This window comes from Monodon monoceros, unplaced genomic scaffold, assembly GCF_005190385.1.
Source record: "Monodon monoceros isolate NGI ecotype Baffin Bay Population unplaced genomic scaffold, NGI_Narwhal_1 Super_Scaffold_5, whole genome shotgun sequence".
NCBI lineage: Eukaryota > Metazoa > Chordata > Mammalia > Artiodactyla > Monodontidae > Monodon > Monodon monoceros.
In genome coordinates, this window is record NW_021703782.1 from 60,858,436 (window position 1) to 60,872,453 (window position 14,018).

General features: G+C 43.9%; 1 protein-coding gene across 5 annotated transcripts in view; it reads right to left on the reverse strand.

Annotated features, from left to right (window-relative positions):
• Positions 1-14,018, reverse strand: part of SMARCA2 (SWI/SNF related, matrix associated, actin dependent regulator of chromatin, subfamily a, member 2) — a 172,761-nt gene that overhangs the window by 56,281 nt on the left and 102,462 nt on the right. For all 5 annotated transcript variants that reach the window (XM_029203354.1, XM_029203350.1, XM_029203351.1 and 2 more), the window contains one exon: positions 8,900-9,118. In XM_029203354.1, the coding sequence (XP_029059187.1) occupies positions 8,900-9,118 (219 nt within the window). The remainder of the gene's footprint in view (positions 1-8,899; positions 9,119-14,018) is intronic.

A 14,018-nucleotide genomic window follows, 5' to 3' on the forward strand; every position in this document is an offset into this window, starting at 1 on the left:
CAGAAAACCAGAATGCAAACAGTTGATAGCTGAGTGAGTACAGGTTGGAGGGCTTGAGGTGAATAAATAAGCCTGTAGCCATGTCCCATAACAGACTCAGCAAGGAAACGTGTTCCCCTCCTTAATCCCACTTATGAATGAGGATGGGGGCCTCTTTCTCCACCCCTTTTACTTTTCTTCTGTTGCCCCAAACCTTGCATTTGAGACATACAACAGAACTGTTTTATTTCTTCCTTTCTTATCACCTAGGTTTTTCTCTGAAATAATTTAGTATTTTTTCCTTCATAGCTATTTTTTTGGTAATCTTTATATACCCAGTTCTGTGTTACACACATTTAAACTTCAGAAAATTCTACGAAGAATGAGCTAGTATTCTCCCCATTCTACAAGGAAGCTACGAGAGGTTACACGAGGCACCCAAGGTCACAGGGCAAAATAGGTGGAGCTGGGATTTGAACCCTGGTTCATCAGATACTAAGGTTTTCATCTCTTATCCACAATCCTAAACTCCCTTGAGAGATAGACATCAAAGACATAGTTCTGACACCCACCCAGACATGAGCACAGTAACAGTAAAGTCCCCTGCCCTGTCTCTAACTTCTTAGAAAAACTGTACCTTCCCCAAGCCTCACTGGGAGAATGAAGTCATTTCACAATGTACACCTATATCATAACATCACATGATACACCTTATGTACATACACCTTTTATTTGTCAAAAATAAATAAATAAATAAATGATTTCATAGCTTTATTGATAAAGATAAAAAAAGTAAAAAAGAACAGAACAGAAAACAAATCTGGATTCAGAAAAGCAGCCACATATATTTCTAAAACCATCTATTTCTATGCAGTGGTTAAAGATAACGTGAATTTATTTGGGCTCCTTAGTATCTGTAAGCCCGATCCATGGTTACTTTCAATGTCTGAGTTAGACTTCAGAGCTGAACCCCAATTTCAAATGCTTAAAAATTTGAGACTTGAACTTCCAGGCATCACAGTTTTAAGAATCAATTGAAACAGGTCTCTCTCACTTCTCGCCTTTATTTAGTATTTTAGTTGGCCCTCTGAGGATACTTTCTTCTATTAAACTGACCCTACTGAATTTTGACCAAAGGGAACATAACAGGTCCAATCGCTGTGAAAACGATCTAGCCAATGGACTGAAGAATAAAATAAAACCTACAGAAAGTTATCAAAATTCTTCTACTACTGTCAAATGTTTCCCCCCCCCCAGACAATTCACAACTCTGACCACCGTTAATTAGTTCAATACTTCCTTCCTGAAGTGCCTAAAGACCTTGAATTTGGCAAAACCCAATCCATTTTCTAGGGCCTTAGCTCTCCCTTGTGTATAAAAATGGAAATGCAGCTTGCTAGCCATTTTGCCCCAGTAAATCTGATGACCCAGGTTGAAAAGCTAAAACATGCCATTTGGTAAAAGAAAAAGAAAATGAATTTTTATGTCTTTTAACAAAAAGCAAGGAAAGATGATACAAAGTGACAAAGCAAAATACTAAAGGTATTATGCACATTATACTTTAGATAAAGGATCCCCCAAAACCTTGCCCGTATAAAAAGAGGTCTTTTGGGAGAAAAGGACATCTCGAAGAATCACTGATGCTCTCAGCTGTGATTATGGCTAGGAGATTCCAGCCCCTGTCTGGTTTCAGGCTGGATCATATCGTACTTAATCCAGCCCAAACAGAGGAGACATTATCCTGTTTCAAAGATTTCTAGAGAGAGAAAAATCCTCTTCGTATAGATGAGGAAATATTTTGTTATTTCTCATTGTGCATTTCAACAGAATTTCAAATATTTTGTTTGAAATCCCAACTTCTTTAAACTTTCTCGGTACCTTTTCCAGTTCTTTGTGACTACCTTTCCTTGGATTTCTCTGCCTTTTTCCCCGCGTAGGTTTTAGCACAGGCTGGTGGTAGTGGAAAGCTGACTATAGGACCTCATCCTGCATTTCCAACCTGGTGTTAGGTAGCTTTTCAAGACATACAGGTAAACTCTTGTGTGTTACTCCTGTTACATGTTACTTTACCGATTCCCTCTATTATTATATGGTTCAGGAGTCTCTTACTCTGTTCTCTCCACTTTGAGCTGTGGGAAGGGGAAACCCCAAAAATCCTTTCGGGGGTCAGTAGACCTAACTATGGAGATGTCATTCAGGCGCCGAAATTGTGGGAAACTCAGGCTCTTATCTGGTGACAGACTGGTTGAAGGGAAAAACGATATTCTGTGCTGTCTTTCCTCAAGGTCCCTCTGGAAATCCTGGGGCTTCTAAACTAGCTGTGTCTATCATGAGATTTAAAGATCTGAGTCTTACCCCCATCATTTACATAACACCGTTTGGGACCCAACAGTACAGGGCACTGTAGAAACAGAGCTTATACCATCACCAGGGGCTTATAAAGTATACCAAAAGAAGCACCCTCACACTCATACATAAGGACCGCAGTGAGAGACACCAGCAAACAAGAACCTTTCCAAATTACAGTTCTGAGACATCAGATCGACTGTGAAACAAAAGCATATTCCAAAGTTTGTTCCCTCCATCAGGCTGGCAGTTAAATATTGTACAGAGCACGTAATTTAGATTGCATTCCAATTATCTTCAAGTGCTGAAGGGCACGAATCAATCACTTGGCAATTAAATTCTGGGATGTCACTAAATGTTTAGGAAGGGAAGGATTCTGAAGTTGAAAGAAGGACCAAAGGAACAGGAAGAACAGAAAAACCAGGCATTCCGGAATTCACCCTCCCACCGTTTAGTCTTACAGACACCCCAGTTTTACAGAGCTCCTGCCTCAACCATGATTACAATACTAGCAACATCATAGCCCGTGCACACCTGGCTGAAGTTAAACCAAAAACACCTGACCCCTTGGGCTCATCAGATGTCTGCCAATTTAGCTCTACTAATGCTTGCCCTCACACATAAATAAAGATGTTTTTCCAAGAAATTATCAACGTGAGCCAATCACTGGTTATGTGCAAATGCACACACACACACAGACACACACACAGACACACACACACACACACAAAATACGTAAAAGAGCATTATTATCACCTTGGGTACCCCATGGGAAAGCTATAAAATGGTAATGGACATAAATAATTTTTTGTTTTTTTGCGGTACACGGGCCTCTCACTGTTGCGGCCCCTCCCGCCGCAGAGCACAGGCTCCAGACGCGCAGGCTCAGCGGCCATGGCTCACGGGCCCAGCCGCTCCGCGGCATGTGGGATCTTCCCGGACCGGGGCACGAACCCCTGCATCGGCAGGCGGACTCTCAACCACTGCGCCACCAGGGAAGCCCGGACATAAATACCTTTAAAACCACCATTAGTATTCTCTTCCACACTTTCTAAAGGGACCATTCCCTGTTCAGGGGAGCCACCTATTGCCTTGAGGAGGATGAAGATAACGTGGTAAGCAAAGACGACGAAAAAGACGAAATGACACCACTGACTTCCAAAAGAGGATTTGCGAGTCTACCATCAGACAGCAGTCTAAATCAGGCTTCCTTGATGGAGAGGAGTTCCCTCAATTCCAAAGGCTCCTTGTAATCGGGAGCTAAGCCAGGTGGGCAGGGATCCCCAGAACTGCTCTAGAAGCCACAGTGAAGAGCACCACAGCCGGGCCACGTGTGTATGGGAAGTTGCTGTAAGACAGGAAGGCAAGATAGAGAGCCTTCTGCCCTGGGAGAAAGGGAGCTGAGAGGAAGAGCGGTGAGAGATCAGCCCTGAGAATATTGCTGCCTGCAGTATTTGTAAGCCATTGAGCCAGCCCCTCCCATGCGGATGAGACCCCGGTAATAACTCTACACACTGAAGCTCAGTGGAGCTTCCTGGTTGGTGAGCACACTGATGTGCCCGGCGGGGATGCCCCTCGATTCCATGAGGAGACGGCAGGGAAACTGTGTCCCCTCCCAGAGATCATCCTACGTCCCTCTTCAGTTGGCTGGTCCTCCTGACTTGTATCTTTCATAATAAAACTGTAACCACCAGTAGTGCTTTCCTGACCAAGTGATTCATTGTAGCAAATTACTGAACCTGAGGGGGTCATGAGAACCCCTGAACTCAGAGCCCGTCAGTCAGCAGTGCAGGTGGCGCAGGGACGCCCAAAGTGTGGCTGGCATCGGAAGTGAGCCCAGTCTTCTTGGGGAAACTGAGCCCTTCAACTTGTGGGGTCTAACTCTGGGTAGTTCATGCCAGGACTGAATTGCAGTACACCTAGCTGGGGCTGAAATGAATACTCACCCTTCAGGCTCCAAGCCTGGTATACTTGGGGGGGGTTGGTGCAGGGAGCAAGAGGTATGAGGCTATAAAAATATCCGGGGGCACATTTACTATGAAGGCATTAATGAAGCGTGAGCTTTAGGACTCTCACTTTACAAGCCCCTCCCGAGGCTCTGGGAGGGTCCCTCACTGTGCATTCATATGGTCAGATACTTTGACAGAACTTGTAAAAGTAAGACGTTTCTGTATTGCTTGTTTTAAAGAGCTCCCTGACCCACCCGACCATCAGATTCTAGAGGCTTCAGGCCTGACAAGCCCCTGGTGGTGAGGCAGCTATTTTTACAAAAAGGGGCTGAACTCTCTTGCCTGTTCTAGCACAGTGGGTAGCAAGCAACCAAGAGTCTGAAGATTCCCAACGAGGGCACAAAAGAGCTGACAGCACCACAAGACCAGAGAGAGGCTGACAGTCTTCATGGGACTTCAGACCGCAGGAAAGCTGACCACTAGAGACTCGGGCCGGGACCCCAGACCTTAACAGCACACGTCATCAAAGACGCCAAAAGAATAAGGTGGGACCAGCTGCACGTCAAGACCTCCAGGGACAGAACAGACCAGTAGTTCTGCATTGAGCCCAGCAGAGATCCACAGGACAGGATGCCTGTCCCAATGCCATGATGAAACCCTAGCTTCTCCCTCTATCCAGACGCCACCTTGGGGAGGAAGATGGGAAGGAACTGCGAGGAGAGGAGAGAAGCGCATACAGGGCAAGGACGTTGAACTGACTATTCCCAAAAGATGAAGTTCACCAGAGACTGGCGAACACCAAAGAAATTTAGGTTTCCTCAATGGAAACTGAGATTCCAAAACAATTTTTAAAAGCCTTAAACTAACAAACAAACTGAGCTGTGTTTGAAACTGTGATCCTTTTCATTTAAAATAACATGAATACAGAACAATTATTTTAAGTCTTCCAACTAAACAGATTGTCTAAAGGACACTGTGGGAATTTTTAACATACTATGATTATATAATAAAACCTGTTTGTGATGAAACCATAATACAGTTTTCACAGAAAGTGGCCATAGCACTTCAATTCAACCTAAGTGTTCTGAGGCAACGACTGCAGCCTCATCACCAAAATCTTACCTTCCTGGGCTCACAGACAGACCACATCTCCCACTCCCCCTTACAGCTAATGTGGCCACATGCCCGAGTTCTAGCCAATGGGATGCGAGCGGAAGCGACAGAGATCCAGGCAGGCCTGGTCCTTAGAACTCAACACGCACCACTCCATGCTGTGCTCCCCGCTTCCAGCTCACAAGGATAGGGATGACTAAGCTGGACAGAGACTCTTCAGCCTGGATCCCTGAACGGCCACGTGGAGAACAGTTGCCCCCGCCAACCACAGACACCCACCTTGGACTTCTATGTGCGAAACAAAATTCTACTTTTTTGAACAGGCCCACAAATAGGGCATGTTTAGGTCCATCTGTTGCAGAAGTGAACATTACCCGAGGCTATTCTCTTATACATCAATCCAGGGCTATTTCAATCTGGCAATCCATGGGCACTGACTATTTGCACACAGAAGTCCTAACAAGATCCAGCGTATCAACAAATCAGGAAAGCAAGTATGTCGGCAACTACCAAGAATACTAGGAAGTTGGATTTGAGCCGCGACAGAAGAACAGGCCAAGGAATTCAAGAGCCCGGGGGAAATGCAATTAGTATTTACTTGTGAAGGCATCACAGAAGTGGGAGCATTTGAGTTGGGCCCTGAAGGATGAGGCAAGTTCCAAAGAAAGAGGAGGGGAGGGGAGTTCATTCGAACTGCAAATGAGTCCTCAAACGTTTCATCCGGTGGGAGGTGATGCTAAGGACAGACAAAATATTGTTCTGTTCACCCCAGGGAACAGGATGAGAACCAGCGAGGAGCAGCTACCAGGAAAGAGGATATTCGTTCACAGGGAGGAAGAACTAACAGCTGGGGCTGAGCATGGAGGGGTCAAAACGCAGACGAAATGCAGAGTGTCTCCTCTACTGATGGCCAGCCTCTTGGCAGGGGCGCTGCAGACAATGTGATCTAAGCACGGGGTGCGGAGCTGTCCCATTCAGCTGCCTCCATCCAGCTCTGGGGTTCTATGGGTCTGCGATGCCTCTACCAAGCCATCTTGGTACAACATTGCCAGGAGAAAGGAGAGTTACTGCAGCCCTGCTACGGCATTTCTCATGCAACAGTCCGGGCCAACCTCCCTTTCAAGGCTGCGTTGCCTAGGTTCGCCCACTGTGTTCAATCATCGGCCGGTGGAGACGATCTCTGCACGTCCAGGCCCATGAGAAACCTTGAATAACATTTTATTACCACAAAAAGCGTAACAGGCTAGTATTAAACAGGATTTCTGCTGGTGAACAAGAAAGCAAACGACTGCAAGCATCTGTTTTGAATGCTAAGGCCAGGAGGCATTCTGCATTAATTGCACGGCCTGGTTAACAGCAAGTTACCAGCTCACACCAAACATGGATGCACATTTCCCTGAGGATTGGATTACAGAAAGCTGTATTACAATAAAGCTGTACTGAGAACAGTTTCGTCCTTCTTGGGTGACCTGGTATCTTGCAAGGCACCTTAAGGTGAAAACTATGAACATCAATTTCATGGTGTAGTTTTGTAAAACAAACTAGTTTTCCATTTTTAGACGTGTACGTTATAGACAAGAGGATGTGAATCCAGTGAAGAAACACCACATAGAAAAAAAAAGGAAGTCTACTAGATACACAGATACTATCCTAACATTACTGGTAAATTAGAAACTTTCCACTTTCCTCTTCCAAGGTTATCGTTTCAACTTCACAAGCATTCATTGAGTGTCTACTGTGTGTCAGCATGGTGCTAATCTCAGTGATATAAACCGAATGAAGAGAAAAAATGAGGTATTCTAACCTTGAAAACTTCCTAAGGTTCATAATGTTATGTTTTGAGGAGTGTTTGCCACTGATTATTGAAAAAATGATAAATTCAGCCACCTTCTTGCCCGATAAACGAGATTATTTTGCTTGTAGTGTCTAGAGGTTATACATATATAAAGACTGACCTTAGAATGTTGGCCTAGATTGTTGTCTCATCTCCCGTAATATTCCAGGTATTCAAATTACTGCTCACATAAAAGAGAAAGGGAAAAGAATTTTCCCAAGCTCATAAATGAATATTAAAGTAAACCTCTTCCCATTATAGAATGGATCTTAATTATACAACTACAACCTCACAACAGTGAAACAAAAGAAATCCGTAAAACCATATTCTGAGACCACTGGAATATTTGGATGCGACAGTAAAACGGTCACACAAAAGTTACATTTCATATGCCATTGCTCAACCGTAAGTATGAGCCACGCTTTCTTAGTCTCTTTCTTTTCAGGATACCAGAGGCTTCAATCTTTTCGAAATTTAGGTCATGCCTCTCTCATCATACAACATCCTGAGTAAGTCACATCTCAAATGGTGCCAAGACCTGTCCGCCTTTGATATCCAATCTTACAATACTTCCCCCATCGCTTTTTGACCCACCTACCTACTTACAGCCCGGGTCCTAAAATCCATGTTTTACAAAGCTTGCGGACTATATTCCCTTTCAATAAAATGAACAACTCACAAAAACAGCTTCTATTTTGTTTGGTTTCCACCGAACCACCCTTATTATTTCCAGCACGCATTTACCGGCGCTGCCTGGAGCGCACATCCCTGATCGTTCTATCTTGGTACTAAGTCTGCTCCCAATAACGGAAATTACGGCTAAACCTTCAAAGGGAAGATTCACACTGGCCTCAGCACTCACACACGTGGCTCCTAGGAGCATTTTGATATTTCTGTGCTCGAACATTAGGAGATAACATTCCTCAGTCAAAATGAGAAACTGACATTTTCCAAAGCAGAGAAAACAAAAAACAAAACCCCCAAAGTACAGAATACTGTTTCCAAGTGTCAGTGACCCGAGTCCCAGGCCCTAGTCTGCGCTGGCGACGGTCAGATCGGATTGAGCTGACATCGAGCCCCCATATGCATCAGTGCTCACTGATTCTGTTATTTCTAGCCAGCCGTGTGGTCCTGCGGAATCACCTAACCTCTCGGGGCCTCAACTGCTTCGTCTGTAAAACGAAGAGAGTACAAAGGCACCTTCCAGCGCTAATGTTCTTCGGGTCTAGGAAATAACGCGGGTAGAAGAGGCCGCTGTCCTGAACGCTCTCTCTGCGAGACTTGCAAAAGTGAAACTCCGATTAAAGACCATGAAATGAGGGGGGACAATTAACAAGTCCTCTAAGGCCCTCTTCCACATTTTGATTCTAACTCCGAGAGAGTGAGGCATGACCAGGCGATCGGTCATAAAACATTAGTGGGTCTCATAGCTCTCATAACCCTGTGTTTCCAAAGGCCAATTCTGCTCTTGCAAAACAATTCTTCATTATCTTCCAAGGCCCTGCCGTGAAATGTAGAATGACTCCACTGCAAGAGCAGAATGACTTTATCTATGTTCAAGAGGCCCTTCCCCTTCTATGGGCAACTGGTCCCTCTCAGACAGTTCCAGCCTCAGGCCCCTGATTTCTCTGAGCCAACAACACTCCACGTAGCAAGAATTCGAGAAAGCCACACTTACCCTCAGCCACTGCTTCTCTGTGAGGGCGTCGCTGTAGTCCACGTCCCGGCGCTGGCGAGACCCCCTCCCAAAGATCTTCTCCTCCTCTTCTTCACACGTCAGCCGTTCCACCTCGGCGTCATCTTTAATAATCCAGGAGGGCAGCTCATCTTCCTCCATCAGGCGGGGCTTGCGTTTTGGGTTCCGGGCATCCTCCCTCCGCCGGTCCATGTCCATGCGCTGGAGGGATGAACAGAAGTGTCACCAAAGGGAAAGGGGATTCGGTACAGTGTAGACTTGCAGCACGTAAGTCTTCACGAGTCACCTCCTATGGCTGCAGGGTCCCTTCAGCTTCTCCCACGGAGCCTCTGTATCCTGGCTGACTTGTTCTAGCTCATCCCCAAGGCCCAAATCTCTTCCCTTCCCCTGTACCCATCTTTGAAATTTACTTATGCACTTAAAAAGATACTCTTTAAAAAATTCCTTTTCTTAGTCTATGTGAGTGCAAAAGCTTCCCCTTAAGTAATAGTGAGAAAATTCAAATTGGGGATGTATTTTAAAAATGATCACAGCAGGGCTTCCCTGGTGGCGCAGGGGTTGAGAGTCCGCCTGCCGATGCAGGGGACACGGGTTCGTGCCCCGGTCCGGGAAGTTCCCACATGCCGCGGAGCGGCTGGGCCCGTGAGCCATGGCCGCTGAGCCTGCGCGTCCGGAGCCTGTGCTCCGCAACGGGAGAGGCCACAACAGTGAGAGGCCCGCGTACAGCAAAAATAAATAAATAAATAAAAATAAAAATGATTATAGCATAAATTGATAGAACATTGTAAATCACCTATACCGCAATAAAAATAAAAATGAGTTAAAAAAAAAATGAGCCCTGGTGATACAACTCATTGCTGCACTGGTATAGAAGTATTCTTCAAGCATATAAAGGGGAAAGTTCATTAAGAAAATTTCCTTGACCTCAATAGGGTTCATGCTTTTAATTAAAGAGCCAGGAAAAAAAAACCCAGCCACCCAGCGTCACTATAAAATAGCCACCCTCGGTTGGACTCAGACATGTGGGCACATAACTGGCTTATTAATCAGTTGGCCATGAATGCATTGAATTTTTAGTGCACCCTGGGCTCTGGGAGAGGAATGTCCCTCAATTCTTTAGCTTTCAAAAAGCTTAGCTCTTATGAAAATATCATGCCACAGAGTGACAGACCTCAAAGGTAATCTCATCTCAACTGATATAAGTGAAATGGCTTCCTTTCAACAGCCTTCAAAATGCCTATTTCCCCACCTCCTGCTTTCTTTTTTTAAAATCCAGTGCGCTAGTAAATAAATTAAGTGCCACATACTTGCCTTTAACCTATAACTAAACAATTTGATAGTTAAAGAAGAACAAATAAAACCTCCACTGAATTGTTATATACGTTCGTTATATGTATCTATCACTGGCTAGACCCTTTCTACAAGCGAACAGACCATTAACCATTAAATGATTTACCTTTTCCCTCTTTCTTCCTTCAGTTCTACCGTACTGAAACAGGGATTCAACATTAATTTTTTCTTAAGAGCTGAGAGTGGTAACAAAATGTAAATGAAATTTCTATTTAAATCCAAATTCGACCTCTAGAATCTATTTAAAGTTCAAAGTTACTTAAACTATGCTTCAACATTTTTGGAAATCATTGTATTCCCAAGATGGGGTAGGCTTGGAGCATGGTGGAGTCCTATTGGTAGATAAATGTGGCCGTTCTGTTCTGTCATATGCTATAGTTAGCTGGAGAGGCTGCTCTTAATCCTGCCTTCCAATGCTCTGGATTCAGAAATGGGATCCACAAAACCTTCATAATTAGCACACAGAGGATGCCTTGTTAACAGCACAATCTAAAGAGGGGCTTCTCACGGTAATCTCCTAATAGTTATTAGATAGCTATCGAGAAAAATCATTTTTTTGTTACAGCACTACACAGAGATGACAAAATACTGCCACTTCAATTTTTGGTTATATGATTACCATTTCCTATACCGAGGACTTGTAAAATGACCTATGCCATGCATTAGGCCACAATTGAGAAAATAAATCTCTTCTAATACAAAAGAAAATAAATTGCACTTGCCTTTTCTTTTAGGAAAGACCCCCCAAAATATTTTTGATGCCATTTTTAATAAGCTTAAAGTTCTCATGATTGTATCTCTTCCCAGAGATTTCCGCTTGCAGAAGACCAGTACAAACTCTGAAGTTGATATTCAACTAAGCATAATTAAGTATTCAGATACTACATGAATGTTTGTCTTAAGACCCAATAACCTTATGCTAACAAGTACAATTACTTTTAAAAGTACTTGTTGCCTTTGGAGGGGGCAGGGCAGCTTGAAAGTTTCATGTTTGCATGTTAGCAAAACGTTTCAGATATGTATCTTGACCTGTCAAAGATCTCTTTTAGGTAGAATTCACAGGTAATCGGTATAAGAGATAACTTTCTGAAGTCACATTTTTTGAAAGGAGAAAACAAGAAAAATGTTCGAAAGACAGGTTTTATTTTAAAGAGACAATCTGCTTCACGTGTGTTATTTAACTACAGTGCCTATGATATGAAATCAAATAATATGTCTGTATTAATTTTATATAGGGAGCTAACTTTTTGTTTTTGTAACAGTGGATAAAGAGTTTAAATACTCCAACTCCAAATCCGGCTCACATTCCATTGTTTCTCACTACAGTTTTTAACCTGACTGAACTGGCAAGGATTCAATTTCATTTCCTGCCCCCTGGTGGAGGTGCTAATGAATAGTGAATTGGCCAAAGGCAGCCGGCTGATGAGAAGATTTTAAAAAACCAACACAAAGCAAACCAAACCAAAGTGAACTGAAAATCTGTATTATCCAGAAATGAGAAGCCAACCTTTAAGAAACAAGCACAACATTCACGAAATCAAAATGCCTACAGAGAAGTATATTCCCTAACCAGCTTCACCTGTTCCAAGCCTGATATTCCCAAATTAAAAGAAGACTGTGCCTTGGCCAGACATCCAATTTTTTTTCCCTGAGGCTTTCAATTTCTACAAATACCCAGCCGGAAAGGCAGAAAAGAGAAGTACTCTTTTTCTCTTATTTCAGGACTGCTGATGGAAATCTCCATCTCTGGGCCTAATCTAATTTGTATAATGGCAGACAGCTTATCCTTTCCAAGGGCCTCAAGAGTATCTGAGGCTACAGCAGTGCTGAATTATTGCCAATCAGTGATCAGCCAAAGAAGCTGAGGGCCTCTTGCCTCGGTGTTCCCTAGTAATCTACATTTTAATAAGTTCCTCAAAGAGAGAAAAGATGTCTATTTCCTACGTGTATCTCTAATCTCCCCAAACAGAGAATAATCTATAAAGGTGGTGATTGGCAGTATGAGTTAAGAAATTTAGGTTTTATGAACACCCTATGTTGAACATGCTGGTAAAGTCGTTTTTCTGTTATTTCTCTTCAAAATGGCCTTGGCTGGGTGGGATGGTTCACTTAGGAGGGGAAAAAAGTACACATCCCAGGGTAGGACTTATTCCCATGGCTACCTAAAAGTTTCCAGAGAAAGAATTAAATGTCCTTTATCTTGAATCACTGTGTGTGAGCACAATCACTGTTCCCAAAAGTCACAAAACCACAAAAATAACGTCAGCCTCCATGCAGCTGGGGTTCCCTTCTCAGACTGCCTAGGCTAAAGAGGTGGAAAATGCAAACCCTGTGGGTCCTATTTGGCCCAGGGTCATATTTTGTTTGGCTTGAAGTGTTAAATACTAATAAAAAACTGAATTTAGTTGCAAACATTTTGAAATCCAGAGACTGAATATAAAAACCTCACTTTCTAGCTTCTCTTGAAAATTTGGAATTTCTGGCTACATGGGGCTTGCGGCTCTGTCCCCCCGAGACAAAGCAACTCCCATTCACCGTTCACCACCATCCCCTCACCCCTGTCCACTTGCTTCACTCGTGCAAATCACTTGTCTGCGACCTGGGGGCTTCAAATTTGGGACCTCTGATTTGGGGGTTCCTCAGCATTCGACCACAGAGTTACAGTTCACATTTATTTACTCACTCCACGGTCAGGCTAAATGTTACAAAGATCAAAATGACTGAAGGTATTGGGGGGGGAGCCTTGCAACTTTATACATCCTGACCTCCTCACAAGGCCCGAAATTTTGCAAATGCCACCATTCGTTCAATAAATATTTATTAAGCAACTACTACGTGCCAGAAACTGTTCTGAGTGTTGTGCATAGAGATAAATAAATAGCTATAGCAAATGCCTTAAGAACACAGTCAAATGTGACTTCTGAGGGCCTCCCTCACCAGCCAAGGGGGTTGCTCCCTTCCCTACTGACCTTGAGGCAGGCCACACACATAATCAAATTCGGGTTTCAGCAAAATTGCAGATGACTACGTATCTTGGAACATCAAGGTTGAAACCATGGATGTTAAACGGTCGAATGTCAAGGTTCTTTTGCATCTGCTTTGTACCAGTGAAATGCAACCAGTTTTGATCTTTAAGTGAAGTCTACACCTTGATGCACATCTGGAAGGTTGCTTAAGCAGGCTCTCTTCAACAATAACAAGAGGCAGGACTATGTCATTTTAGTTGCTCTCCGCCCCCCTGCTGCGCCCCCAGGGAGCATATTTGTTTTGATTGCTAAGGAGACAGCTAGGGAATAGCTGTGAACTCTACCTAGAGGAGCAGGGCAGGTTTCCTGAAGGATGCTGGCCAGGATCAGAAATGAGCTGGAAGTGGGGGCGGGGGGGGGGGTGTCTGTGGTAGGCTGTAGACCACACGGCCTGTCCTGAGGACGCAGCTGCTGCAAAGCCCTAGCCAAACGCTTCCATAGAGAGATGTGGGCCTGGTATTACTGCCCATGTTCAGTTTTCACGAGAAGCCAGAAATCAGGATTCTTTTTGCGTTGGCAACGGATTCGAAATTTTTAAAAAAGACATGGCATGGGCCAAACAAAATATGTCTGCAGGCTAAAGCCAGGCAATTTGCAGGCTCTGAACTGAAGGAAAGGCCCAGGCTTCACAAATGAAATTTGGCCAGGGCACACAGGCCCCAGACATCTTGTGTTTAACAGAAAAGGAGGGAGAGGAATGAGGCATTTGTTTCCATGATTTTCTG